The sequence below is a fragment of the Marmota marmota genome, unplaced genomic scaffold (assembly GCF_001458135.2).
Source record: "Marmota marmota marmota unplaced genomic scaffold, marMar, whole genome shotgun sequence".
Lineage (NCBI taxonomy): Eukaryota > Metazoa > Chordata > Mammalia > Rodentia > Sciuridae > Marmota > Marmota marmota.
The window spans coordinates 33912087-33925449 of record NW_026000229.1 but is presented as its reverse complement, the minus strand read 5'-3'; the positions used below and the strand labels follow the sequence as shown (position 1 = coordinate 33925449).

The 13363-nt window shown below is 51.1% G+C and overlaps 1 protein-coding gene across 1 annotated transcript in view; it reads left to right on the top strand.

The window, feature by feature from the left end:
• Positions 1-12714, top strand: part of Duox1 (dual oxidase 1) — a 32715-nt gene extending 20001 nt beyond the window's left edge. Inside the window, exons 22-34 of the mRNA XM_015480702.2 lie at positions 258-327; positions 741-866; positions 1455-1633; positions 1920-2150; positions 2650-2749; positions 2995-3044; positions 4476-4603; positions 8839-8992; positions 9367-9599; positions 9803-9961; positions 11138-11293; positions 11397-11525; positions 12215-12714. Coding sequence (XP_015336188.1) covers positions 258-327; positions 741-866; positions 1455-1633; positions 1920-2150; positions 2650-2749; positions 2995-3044; positions 4476-4603; positions 8839-8992; positions 9367-9599; positions 9803-9961; positions 11138-11293; positions 11397-11525; positions 12215-12337 — 1838 coding nt within the window. The 3' untranslated portion in view covers positions 12338-12714. The remainder of the gene's footprint in view (positions 1-257; positions 328-740; positions 867-1454; positions 1634-1919; positions 2151-2649; positions 2750-2994; positions 3045-4475; positions 4604-8838; positions 8993-9366; positions 9600-9802; positions 9962-11137; positions 11294-11396; positions 11526-12214) is intronic.
• The last annotated feature ends 649 nt before the right edge of the window (positions 12715-13363 follow it).

Below are 13363 nucleotides of genomic sequence, written 5' to 3'. Positions count from 1 at the left end.
GAGTGGGACTGAAGGTGACCTACTCTCAGGGAAGCCTGCTTGGCCAACTTAGTTTCAGGTCTTTCTTCTTTCTGCCCACCTATGGTTGGGTCCAGCTTCCATTGTGGACAAGGGCTGAATCTACTGGAGGCAGGGCCTCCACTGGACAGGGATCTGCTATGGTGTCTGAACATGGGAAGGTGGGGTTGCTGTCCATTCGCCATACCCTCTTGGACTCTGGGCTCTAAGCTGCTCACTGGCCTGCCTCACCATTGTAGGTGTGGAGGTACCTGAAGTTATCAAGGACCTCTGCCGGCGAGCCTCCTACATCAGCCAGGAGAAGATCTGGTGAGCCTCCATCTGGGAATGTTGAAGGGAAGTGTTGAGGAGTTGCCATTTCTCTCCCCAGAATGGCCGGGATTGGAGACACCACTATGTAGCACCTTCATACAAATTAGAAAAAAGGCAACCCTTACTCCAAGTGGACCCAGTCCTGTACCAGGGAAAGCAGAGAGCCTGCTGATTTCAGCACTCCCTTGCTTCCTGGGCCAGACACCCTTGTGCAGGGCACAGGCATATGCAGAGTTCTCAGGTGGGACCTCCAGCTCATTCTCTCTCTGGGTCTCCATGGGAATCCTGTTGCCTCCTCACTGAGTACTCTGATCCTTCCTGGACACAGTGGATTTGGAGGCTAGACAGGAGCTTCAGAAATCCAAATGGTTGTGGTGGCCAAGATCCTATTACTTGCCATTCCTTCCTAGTCCCTCTCCCAGAGTTGGTGCTCGCTGTTCCCGCAACAACATGGAGACTGAGTTGACACCACAGAAACTGCAGTGCCCAATGGACACAGACCCTCCCCAGGAGATTCGTCGGAGGTTTGGCAAGAAGTATGCCTGCTCTTCCTCTTAAGCCCAGGCAGTCCATCTGCCTCCTCAACATGTTATATACATACAACAACATCTATTACTTGATACCAGGCACTGTGCTCAAGGATAGGGGTGCAAGCAGATAAATAGTCCCTGTCCAAGAATGTCATAGTCTGATGAGATAATCTGGTCCACTGATAATTACAATGTCCTGCTGAATGGTATAATGGTGGTAAGAGCAGGGGCTTCAGAGGTCAAGGAAGGTCTCACGTCTGCCTGGAAGGTCAGAGAAACCTTCATGGAGAAAGTTTTCTTGAACCTCCAGTAAAGGAGGGGACCTGTGGGAACTGGAGCTACAGACTGGGGAGGGAGCTGTCTGAGTGTGAGGAGACACCGGGGAAGATGAAATGACTTGGCCGTCCACTGACACGCAGAGCATGCTAGAACCTTTGGGGTCTGACGTCTGCTTCTGTGTGTCACTGGACACCCCTTCCTGGGAAGTGGGAGTGGAACTGTTCCCTCGCTGCTTGGCGGCTCCCCTTGTGGAAGGGGGAGCCCCACTAGCATTCAGTCAGATGGGGCCAAGGTCTAAGGCTCCCTGTCTTCCAGGGTAACATCATTCCAGCCCTTGCTGTTCACCGAGGCTCACCGAGAGAAATTTCAACGCAGCCGTCGCCACCAGACAGTGCAGCAGTTCAAGCGCTTCATCGAGAACTACCGACGCCACATCGGCTGCGTGGCGGTGTTCTACGCCATCGCCTGGGCGCTTTTCCTGGAGAGGGCCTACTGTGAGTGATGGCCAGCCTGGGGAAGGGGCTGGAGATAAATGATGGCCTTGAAGGTGGAGCCTGTTGTGAGTGACAGACAACCCCTGGGGCGGGGCCTTGGGTTTGACAGCCTTGGGGTGGGGCCTGCCCTGGGCGAAGGCAACCAGTTGGGTGGGGCCTGCTTGAATGAAGACGTCTGGCCGGCCCCGCCCGCCCGCCCGCCGGTGGTGATGGCAGCGGCCCAGGGCCTGTGGTTGATGACCTCCCTAACCAGCTCACTGTCGGCCGCACTCTTCTCCATCCGCAGACTACGCTTTTGCAGCACACCACGTGGGTATCACGGACACCACCCGAGTGGGCATCATCCTCTCGCGGGGCACGGCAGCCAGCATCTCCTTCATGTACTCCTACATCCTGCTCACCATGTGCCGCAACCTCATCACCTTCCTGCGGGAGACCTTCCTCAATCGATACGTGCCCTTCGACGCCGCCGTGGACTTCCATCGCCTCATTGCCTCCACAGCCATTGTCCTCACAGGCAGGGCCAGGGTGTTCTGGGGATTCTCTACTGCCCTCCCGCCCCCTACTGGCTTCCCCTCCTCTTTAAGACCCTCCTTTCTACCAGCACTTAACTAATGCAAATCTTGGATGTCCTCCATGAAGATGGAGTTAATCCTGGCTATGGTGTGAAGTAATCCCAGGAGCCCCGCATTGCCCTGAGTGCCTCTTCTCACGCAATTGAGGGCACCTCACAGCCTCCAGCTGACAAGTTACACTCCAGAAAGTGTACATAGCATATCTATCCCAGTTAGTATGTTTCTAAACTTGACTCTGTGAGTGAAACTAAAAGAATGAACTTCTAATGGTATAATTTTGGCTTCATGTGCTGTGTTCATTGAAGTCTTGGGGGAGGACCATGAGATTGATTGCAGGTTGGACAACCAGACCCTTAAGGGCTTTCAGGCCCCTGAAATGTGGTGGGGTTTTCCATCTTGGGCTGACCCTGGCCTCACCACCCCTTGTCTGCTCTATTTTAGTCATACACAGTGCAGGCCATGTGGTGAATGTGTACCTGTTCTCCATCAGCCCACTCAGTGTCCTCTCATGCCTCTTTCCTGGCCTCTTCCATGATGATGGGTCAGTGAGTAGGTGGGACTGGGGGTTGGAGAGGGGAGTCCTTGCAAGTGAAAAGAAACAAATCCTCCTGGCCCAGAGGAGAGTGTCCCCTTCCAGATTCCAGGGCAGACAATAACCAGCATGAGCCCTCAATCCCAGCAGAAGGGTTTACTGGTGGCTGGGTTGGGAGCCTCCTCTGGAGGGTCCCTTCTGGAAGACCCAGAGCACTCTTCTCAGGGTTCTTTCTTGCTGTCCTTTCCACACAGGTCTGAGTTCCCCCAGAAGTATTACTGGTGGTTCTTCCAGACTGTACCAGGTGAGAGCCCTCCCAGCTCTGTGAATTTCTGACCTGGGTTCTACCTGCTACAGGGCAGCCCAGACTTACTCCACTTTCAAGGTGAGCCAGGCTCTGCCCTCTGGCCTTGAGGACCCTCCTGGGCAGTAGGAGATTTGGTTGACTCTGCATTTCAGTCCTCCCCTATCTGGGACTAGTTCCTCCCTTAGTAAGGGCCAACTAACTCCTACTGTAGACTAGTTCTCAGTGGAATGGGAGTGGACCCCTCCCTCCAACATACACATCTACTGTGTCAGCAACTTTGAGGAATGCTGTGCCCCAGATAAATGGGAGAGGGATCAGGCTCTTTGTCAAGCCAGACAGAAGCCCACCACTCCTTGTAAAATGTCTTCACAAGGACTGTTTAGAGGCATATTCCTAACTCCCTTAATCACCCATTTTAGAGCTATTAGCTGTGAATTTATTCAAACTCCTCTTGAATCTATTTGTATTTTCAACTGATTCCCTCCTTGGGGAACACATTTTCTATACTGGCTTTACTCTGTGAAACACAGCATGGATTTTTTTTTTTTTAATCCTAAAATGCTCTGCTTTGAACTTCAGAAGTTGCTGGCTAATTCCTGCAAACTGGGATTTGGTGGATAAGGCTGTGTTTATGCTCTCTTCTCCAATCAGGACTTTTACAGGCTTTGGATAGATCCCTTCTTAACCTTTGCTTTCCCATACTGCAGGACTCTAATCTTCCTAATTTCTGCCTCTCTCTCCCTTGATCACCTGAGGGACCATTCTCTGTTCTCCCACCCCTACCCTGGCTCTGGTACTAGCCTCCCATGTACTGCTGGCCTGGCCTGGGATTCTCTATGAAAAAAGAGGCTTCCTACCAACTTGGGGCTAAACCCAGGCGTTCTGGTGATGAACAGGGACAGTGTGGTCCCATAAACACACTAATGGTACCAGTACTCATGCTGTGTGCTATGGCAGCCACATGGAGTGGAACAGAGATGAGGAACAAGCCTTGATCTCAAGAAGGCAGGGCCTGAAATTTCCAGTATCTGGCCCAGAGAGCCAGAGTAGCCTGTGCATTCATTCAGTACATATTTATACAAGGCCTAGGGTGTGGCTGGCCCTGCAGTAGGCACTAGGCTAATGATGAACTAGCCTAGCCAGACCCTTTGATTATGGACCTGAGAGTTAGCTAAGTGACAGACATTTAAAAAAACGTTATGACACAGATGGAAAATGGCCATGGTGACAAGGGTTTTGGAGGATAAGTAGAGTTGAAATGAAAGATTCTGTGATCATTGGTGTGGAGGGAGAAGAACAGAGGAAGATGCTGGGGCTTTCCCACCCCTACTTTTGTTAATGAAATAGAGAAGGAACCCTGATCCTGGATGCCTTAGAACTCTGCAAGTCACTGCTCCTTTGCCCTTCACACTCTTATTCACTTTGCAGGTTTCACGGGGGTCGTGCTGCTCCTGGTCCTAGCCATTATGTATGTTTTCGCCTCCCACCACTTCCGCCGCCGCAGCTTCCGGGGCTTCTGGCTGACCCACCACCTCTACGTCTTATTCTACATCCTGGTGAGAGCTTTTGGCTGTGAGCCAGGCCAGCAGGGTATGGGCAGGATGTTCCCAGGGAGGCAATGAGGGTTGAGACATTAGTTCTCCACCTCTTAGTTATTTCCAGTATCCTCTTCACTTCTCCACACACCTCTTTGAAGATGGAGATTACAGTATGGGCCTCTCCAGTAGGCTGACACAATTTGCAGCCTTGGAAGATCTTCCTGGCATGGTTTTTGCAGTAGCAGCCCTGCCAAGCTGATTTACATTCCTTGTAAATATGCCCACATCCTTGCTGCCCAGTCTTTCCTTCCTTTAGGTGGCTGGTTTGGGCTCGTGGGTAGACAGACTACCTGCACTTTACAGAGCTTCACCATTTCAGTGAAACTTAAATGCATTCTGCCACTTTTGCTTTAACCCTGTTTTGGGGCACATTAGCCATTCCACCCAGATAATTGCCACCATAAAACTCCCTCAAAACAACTTCAGTTGAACTGCTGTTATGACAGATTCTTAAAATACCACCTATCCCCTCTCCTTAACCTGGGTCCCATATCACACTTTCTTTCCATTCCCTCCCTACTCCTGTTCCCTTCACCCTCCCCTGAGCTAGTCACTGACTAGCTCTGCTTACCTGCCTTCCTCAGGGACACAGGCAGTTTCCCAAGGAGCACCCTTAGGGCCTCACTGAGAAGTTAAACCAAGTCCCAAGGCCCCAGCTGTCACCATCAGTTGATGATTTGATTAGCAGCATTCAAGGGGCCCAGAGCCCCTATGACTACCCTCTTTATCTCTAGGCAGAACTACACACAGGGGTCTCCTTTGTTCTGAGACAAAGAGAGTGTACATCATTGCCTGGGTCAGGCTGGCTCCTGTTGTCTGACCTGCCTCCTCCTAGTAGCTGGGAGGAGGTTCTGTTTCCATCTTGCCTGTGACTCAGCCCTTCACGGTTCTGAGGAAACTACCCAACCTTGACTTAGGATATTTCTGAGAACTGATGATGTTTGCTTGCCTTCTTTGGGAGCTATAGCTCATTTATTCCTCTATCCCACCTTCGCAGTGATGAGTGGAGCCCTAGCATCCTTGACTACTGCTTCTTAGCTGTGGGGACAACATTCTTGTTCCTGGCGATCAAGCAGTTTCTTTAAACTAGTGGGGAGACCCAGAAGAGTGGCCAGCTTGGCTCCTAAGGCCAAGAACCCTTTCTGATTCATTCCTGGGTTGTGAGCATCACTAGGGTTCAGAACCACCTTTACTGCCAGCAGGAAAGTCTCAGGGGCTCAGAAAGGCACAGACAGCTCTGCTGGACAGTCCTACTCAGGCAGCTTTTTTTTTTTTGTACTGGGATTGAACTCAGGGGGCACTCAACCACTGAGCCACATCCCCAGCCCTATTTTGTATTTTTCTTTCTTTCTTTCTTTCTTTCTTTCTTTCTTTCTTTCTTTCTTTCTTTCTTTCTTTCCTTCCTTCCTTCCTTCCTTCCTTCCTTCCTTCCTTCCTTCCTTCCTTCCTTCTTTCTTTCTTTCTTTCTTTCTTTCTNTCCTTCCTTCCTTCCTTCCTTCCTTCCTTCCTTCCTTCCTTCCTTCCTTCCTTCCTTTCTTTCGACAGACTCTCACTGAGTTGCTTAGCACCTCACCTTTGCTGAGGCTGGCTTTGAACTCACTATCCTCCCGCCTCAGTCTCCTGAGCTGCTGGGATTATAGGCATGTGCCACCACACTTGGCTACTCAGGCAGCTTGAGAGTGTCTCACCTAGGTGGAGTCAGGGGCAAAGCACCTTCTTGCTTCCCACTTACCCCAGGGTTGGCCACTTGACTTTGGGCAGATAGGACCCTAATGTAGAGTAGGCCCTGAGGAAGAATGTCGGAGCTCCTAATCTGGGTTGTTGCAGGTGGGACTAGCATATCAGAGTAGAGGTGCTCCATCTACCACCAAGGCCCTTTGGCCGGCCAGGGGTCTTCAGCACTTTATGGCATAAAAGGAAAACCAACACACAATGGGGTGTATAACAGGAGGATGAAGTCACCCTACCATTGTACTGAGCCTGGTTGGATGTACTGAGCCAAGGCTTTGGAGCCTTGGGGCTGGGTGTGTGCTCCTTGATGAAAGAGGAAGTTGGAGAAAGCAGAGCCGGTTCAAAGAGCTCAGAGAGGGTTAGTCTTATGGGGGAAGGTTCAAGAATTTTGGAACACTCAGCTGGGGGAAGGGATTCCTGAGTGAGAGACCAGAGTTCAGTTGAACATATACCTGTGGGAGGCCCAGCAGAGGAGGAAATTCTAACCCCTACCCTTCAGAATTTAGGATTTGCTGCAGAGGTAAGTGCCCACATTTGAAAGGATTAGAGTGAACACACAACAGAGGATTAATTGCTGAGCCAAGTGTTCCCAACAATTAGGAATGGGAACTCAGGGAGGAGAGTTTCACTTGGGCTAAACTGATTAGGGAATACTTGGGGGAGAAGCTTGGACTTGGGCCAAGGCTTTAGGAGAGATCATCTAAATGGTGACAAGGCTGAGTGGAACTTCAAGAGTGGCTCAGGTAGAAGGAAAGGCATGAGCACAGGTGTGGGGGTGGGAATGGTGACAGGGTATTCAGAGGCAGCAACAGGCCTGGCCATGGATGGCTGTAGAGCATTAGGTGGTAGGACAATGTAGTGACATGAGGTTGCTGTGGCTCAGCTCAGAGGTCATGACATATATGCTAGAACACAGACAGAAAACAGCAGAGGATGAAGAAACCAGGCTTGGGTAACACCCATGATGGGAGAAGCAGAAGGAATGGAGCCAGTGGAGGAGCTGAAAATTAAGTGACTTGAGAAGCAAAGAGGGAGAACCAGTAGAGCATTGTCACAGAAGTGGTGGAGGATGGGGGGAGGAGCGAGGAGGTGTGGTAGACAGTAGTGCCACAGGCTGCCAAAAATGGGAACAGACATGGTCTGAAAGGATACCTTGGAGTTTGGCCATTTGTGGGGCTGGTGAGCCCTCAGTGAGCAGATCTTAAGGACAAGTGGATGTGGAGCCACACTGACCCAGCCAGACTCAGGAGCAAGTGAGTGGGAAGAATGGGGGCACATAGTGTCTAACCACAGAAAAATTTACTAGGGAAAGGACCAGAGCTGGACAGTAACTGTCAGTCATTTCAGGGAAAGTAGGGGACCAGTTAGTGTTCTTAGTGTCTAAAGGGGGGTGGGTAACCGGGCATGGTGATGCATGCCTGTAATCCCACCTACTCAGGAAGCTGAGGCAGGAAGATTGCAAGTGCAAGGTCAGCTGGGTAATTTAGTGAAACCCTCAACAACTTAGTGAGACCCTCTGTCAAAAGAAAAAATAAAAAGGACTGGGAATGTACTCGGTGATAAAGCTTCCCTGGATTCAATCCCCAGTACTACCAAAAATAAAAAATAAATAAATAAATAAAAAATACTTGAGGATGTAGCTCAGTGGTAAAGCTCCCCTGGGTTCAATTCCCAGTGCCAAAGGGGTAAAATCTTTTCTCCAACAGTTGTTGAGTACCTACCACGTGCCAGCCAAAATGCTAGGAGCTAAGAGTATACTGGCAAATAGTCACTACCCCTTCAGTCCAGTGGGGAAAACAACAGTAAACCTATAAGCGATTGTGGATGACTGTGGATGATGATAAATGCTCTAAGGGAGTTGGCAGGGAAATGTGATGGTGAGGACCAAGGGAAGGCCCTAGAAGGTGGCATTTCTACTGAGACCTGAAAAGACAGATGAAGGTAGTCATGGGCCAGCGGAAGGTTAGCCCAGGCAACAGCACAACAGGAGTGAAAGTCCTGAAGCAGAAAGGACCTGCTGTGTTTGAGGAACGGGGCAGGGAACTGACTGGCAGGCAGATATAGAACACTGCAAAGCCTCAGAGTGTAGTGGAAGGTCACTAAGGCTTTCTAAGTTTTAGTGCATTCCAAAAAGTCACACTGGCTGCCTTCAAGAGAGTGGTTTGAAGTGGGGTAAGACCAGTTAGGAGGCTACTGCGTGGGTCCAGGTGGGAGCTGATGTGGTTTGGTTTAGGGTGGTGACAAGGACATGGAAAATAGTCTCATTCCTATGGAATGCTTTGGAGGATGGAATTGGGAGTGGTTGGGTTTTAGAAACTGGAAGGAGTGTGGCATGGTGAGGTGGGATTGGGTGTACCAGTATTGGCTGTACCAGGGAGAGATGTGGGGTCTAAAGCCTGAGCTGGCACCATACCCTGTTGTGGAGATTGTTAGGTCTGAGCTATGCTCTTTGCTCTCTCCAGCTCATCATCCATGGCAGCTTTGCTCTGATCCAACTGCCCCGTTTCCACATCTTCTTCCTGGTCCCAGCACTTATCTATGTGGGAGACAAGCTGGTGAGCCTGAGCCGGAAGAAGGTGGAGATCAGCGTGGTGAAAGCAGAGCTGCTGCCTTCAGGTACCAGCCTGGAAGCTGTTAGGGGACCAGATTGGTAGCACTGAGGCAGCCAACAGGGCAGGGGTAGATCCTGAGACACAGTCTCCTGGCCAGGCCCAGTAAGGGAAGCAGGGAACGGGGGTGATAGTAGGAAGAATCTGGTGAGAAATGCTCTCTGCCAGGGGACCTGAGCCTCTCTCACCATAGAGTGGACAAGCCCAGGCCAGGCTGCCCCTTGCCTTGCTGACCCCCACCTTCTCTTCAGAGTCATCTTCATGAGGGGAAGCCTCCTTGTCATATTCCAGAAGCAGATCTGAGACAATAATTGAGGAACTCTGGAGGCCACATTGTCACTGGGCTCAGAGTAGCAGCCTCTTATTTCCATCCCTCCCCAGGAGTGACCCACCTGCAATTCCAGCGGCCTCGGGGCTTTGAGTACAAGTCAGGGCAGTGGGTGCGGATTGCCTGCCTGGCTCTGGGGACCACTGAGTACCACCCTTTCACACTGACCTCTGCGCCCCATGAGGACACGCTCAGCCTGCATATCCGGGTGGCCGGGCCCTGGACCACTCGCCTCAGGGAGATCTACTCACCCCCAACGGGTGACAGCTGTGCCAGATACCCAAAGGTGCTCAGACCCAGGCCAGATGTGCCACATGTTCCCATGTCCCTTTAGGTCCTGTAGCACCAGACTCCCCACTGTGTCCCTCCTTTTCCCTAGATAATGCCACAACTGCCCCTCCACATTCCCCTCATTCCATACCCTATCTGCCTTTCCTTGCTTACCATTTCTGGCTTTAAAACCTTTTGAACCTACTACCCTCCCTACAGCTGTACCTGGATGGACCATTTGGAGAGGGTCACCAGGAGTGGCATAAATTTGAGGTGTCAGTGCTGGTGGGAGGGGGCATTGGGGTCACCCCCTTTGCCTCCATTCTCAAAGACCTAGTCTTCAAGTCATCGGTCAGCTGCCAAGTGTTCTGTAAGAAGGTGAGTGCCCCTTTCCCACAGCTACAACTCCCTCCATCATTGGGCCCATCTTTGCTTCTCTCTCCTGACTCTCTTCTTGGACCTCTTATTCTTGGTATACTCAATGAGCAAGGGCAAGTTGGCCTGAATCCAGGGGTTGATGGTAGGTGGGGAAGTGGCAGAGTATCCCCAGATCCTGAAGGACAGAATGGGTTTGCTATGCTTGCAGGTTCCTGCTTGGTTTCCAAGGACTCCTCTCCGTTATGGGGTGATCCACACAGGATTTGCTTCTGGGAGTTTCTCTCCAAGAAGGACTGGAAGGGCTTAAACAAATCTATTCCTTCTTACAAAGGAGGACAGCCTTTGGAGCATTGTTAGCTGGGAGAGGGAAGGACATGTTTGGGGTAGGGCATAAGTGAAACTGACTCAGCTCTCAAAAGGAAGAGGAGGGGGAGTGGCAAGGCAGGGCTGGTGGATGGGATTGGCCCCAGGAACACAGCCCAAGCCCTAAGGCCCCCTCTTCACAGGCCTCTTCACTCCAGGCTGGACCCAGTGGCAGGCTCCTGCTTGTCTCTCTGGGCCTGGCAGGTGAGTCAGGGGTGCGGGAATGTGGAGGGCAGAAGCCCAGCCCATATGCTGTCAGCACTCAGAGAGTGACAGCTCCCTTCCTCTATTCAGTGTCAGCTCTGCCTCTGCTCCTAAACTCACACCTCTTAGCCCAGCTTCTACCCCTCAGAAGCTGGAGTGAGCTCCCCCACTAGAATGTCTTTGAGCTCATTCCTATTCCTTTCAGGCAGGTGGGCCTTCCCTGAGGCAGCTCTGTGAAAAAAACAAACAAACAAACAAACAAAAAACCCTCAGCTGGAAGCTCTCCCTCTGGGAAACCTCTGGTGAGCAGCTTCTGGCCAGAGCAGGGCTCACTGGAAGGAGTGCTAGGACAGGCTCAGTCTGAGACTGCTGCTTGCCACTTAACCGACTTTCAGCACTCAATTGCAGAGGGTCCTTTTGTCTGGCTCCAGGCTACCTCTTACTTCTACCTCTCCATCCTTTGGGGCAACTCCACCTCTGACCTTCAGAACCCAGGCTGTCTGGGAAGAGGCATAAGCTGACTAAGGCTGGAAGAGTTCTGTCTATGAGGAGAACCTTGGCATGCAGGGATCCTGAGCTGAGGTCCTGAGCTCCAGCTTGTGCCCCCAGATCTACTTCATCTGGGTGACACGGACCCAGCGGCAGTTCGAGTGGCTGGCTGACATCATCAGGGAGGTAGAGGAGAATGACTGCCAGGACCTGGTGTCTGTGCACATCTACATCACCCAGCTGGCTGAGAAGTTTGACCTCAGGACCACCATGTTGGTAAGGTCAGGGCCAGCCAGGCAGACCAGGTGAGCCACCATTTGGGCTAGGAGTTGACCCTGGTGTGCCTGGCTGTGACCTTCCTCCATCCCTCCCTCCCCAGTACATCTGTGAGCGACACTTCCAGAAAGTGCTGAATCGGAGTCTGTTCACGGGCCTGCGCTCTGTCACCCACTTTGGCCGCCCCCCCTTTGAGCCTTTCTTCAACTCCCTGCAGGAGGTCCACCCACAGGTTGGTCCATCTCATATCCAGGTTGTATTCACCTTTATTGTCTGGGATCTGAGCAAAGCTCCCAAACCCCTACTGTATCAGGAAGAGAGTTGGCTATTGATGAGAATCTATCCCCTGGGATGGGATAATGGAATGGAAAAGGACAGATGTGGGGGTCACCCTGAATGCTAAAGGAAGGATTCTGGCAATAGGGACTTAACCGACTCTTAAGCCAGATTCACTGTCCTAAAGCAAGAACTCAGTAATCAAGCTAGTCCTTGGCATAACCTTAGCGATACTTTCTCCATTAATACTGAGTCAGCCTTCATCCTGGACATAGCTAATCTTTACCATGAACACTGGGCTAGCCACTGCTCTCTTAAATACTGGGCTAGACCTCAGTGAGACACTGAGCTACCATTCAAGTTGAACATTAATTAACCCAGCCCTTCTTAGAAACACTGGTCTGGCACATACCCAAACCAAGCTGGATTTACAAACATTTCACCATGCATGGTACAAAGTAAACCTTCATCAGGAGCACTGGAAGGGCTCTTGCTGGTCTTTAACCAAAAAAACCAGGAACTAGCCTGCACCATGAACATGAACCTAGCCATTCCACTGAACACTGATCGGGCCCTCCTTGTGAGCACTGAGCTGTTTTTGCCTCTGAACAATGTGTTAGTCTTCACCTCTTCCTTCTGAAATAGGTTCGGAAGATTGGAGTATTTAGCTGTGGTCCCCCTGGCATGACCAAGAATGTGGAAAAGGCCTGTCAGCTCATCAACAGGCAGGACCGGACTCATTTCTCCCACCATTATGAGAACTTCTAGGACCACATCCCCTGGGGCTCTGCCCACTGCCCAGCGCAACAAAGCAGAGGTTTGGGCCTGTCTGCTTCTGGATACTTCAACCCTCTCCTCATTTTGACCTCCCAACCTGGTCCAGATGGCTCAGTCATCATCACATGCGTGCTGTTTCCCTAGGCTCAGGAAGAGCCTCAGCCTGGAGAATCAGGGACACTATCTAGGAATTAGAGGTTGGGAAGTAAGGGAGCTATTGGTTTGGGGCAGTGAAGCCTCTTCTTCCAGACTAAGGAAAACAAAACAAAACCACAACTCAGAAGACAAGCTTACAAGGAGAGAGAGAGAGAGAGAGAGAGAGAGAGAGAGAGAGAGAGAGAGAGAGAGAGTGTGTAGGGGACTATGAGTCAAAAGATGAAGTGGGGACACAGATGCTGGCATCTTAGAACCCTCCCCACTCCTGACCTCCCCCTCTTCTAGGCTCTCCAATTTCAAAAGGGCTGGCAAATGCCTTGAAGCAGGTAGAGGCTGGATCCATAGCAAGAAGTTTGAAATTTACAAACTTTCCCTCAGCATCCCAGCCTAACAGCACAACTGACCTTCTCTCTCAAGTTTTAAAATATGTAGTGTAGTCAAACCCAGACCTGATACCGATCTATGCAGTGCTCTTCAGCCCTCTTCTCCCAGATCCAGTAGTCTCTGTTTTTTAAAAATAAATCACTTTTCCACATTTAAGATTTCTTTATTCTGCCCCAGGATAGGGTGAGGCACAGGCAGAGGAAAATACTCACCCAGCCGGCTCACCAGGCTGGTCCAGATATCTCTCTGAGCTAGCCAGTATCCACTGAATAAAGGAACCACTTAAGGCCAAGTACCAGTCAGAGAAACCTATCTCAGCCCAGGGGTGCCCTTATTGGTTTGGGCTCACGGGGAGGCTGGTGTGAAGTTTCTGAAGCCTGATCAGGAGGAGCAGAGAAAGGCTGTGGGGTTTCTGGAGGAGGTGGGCTTGGCAGAGAAGGAAGGGGGACGGGACACAATCTGACCCTATAGGAAGCC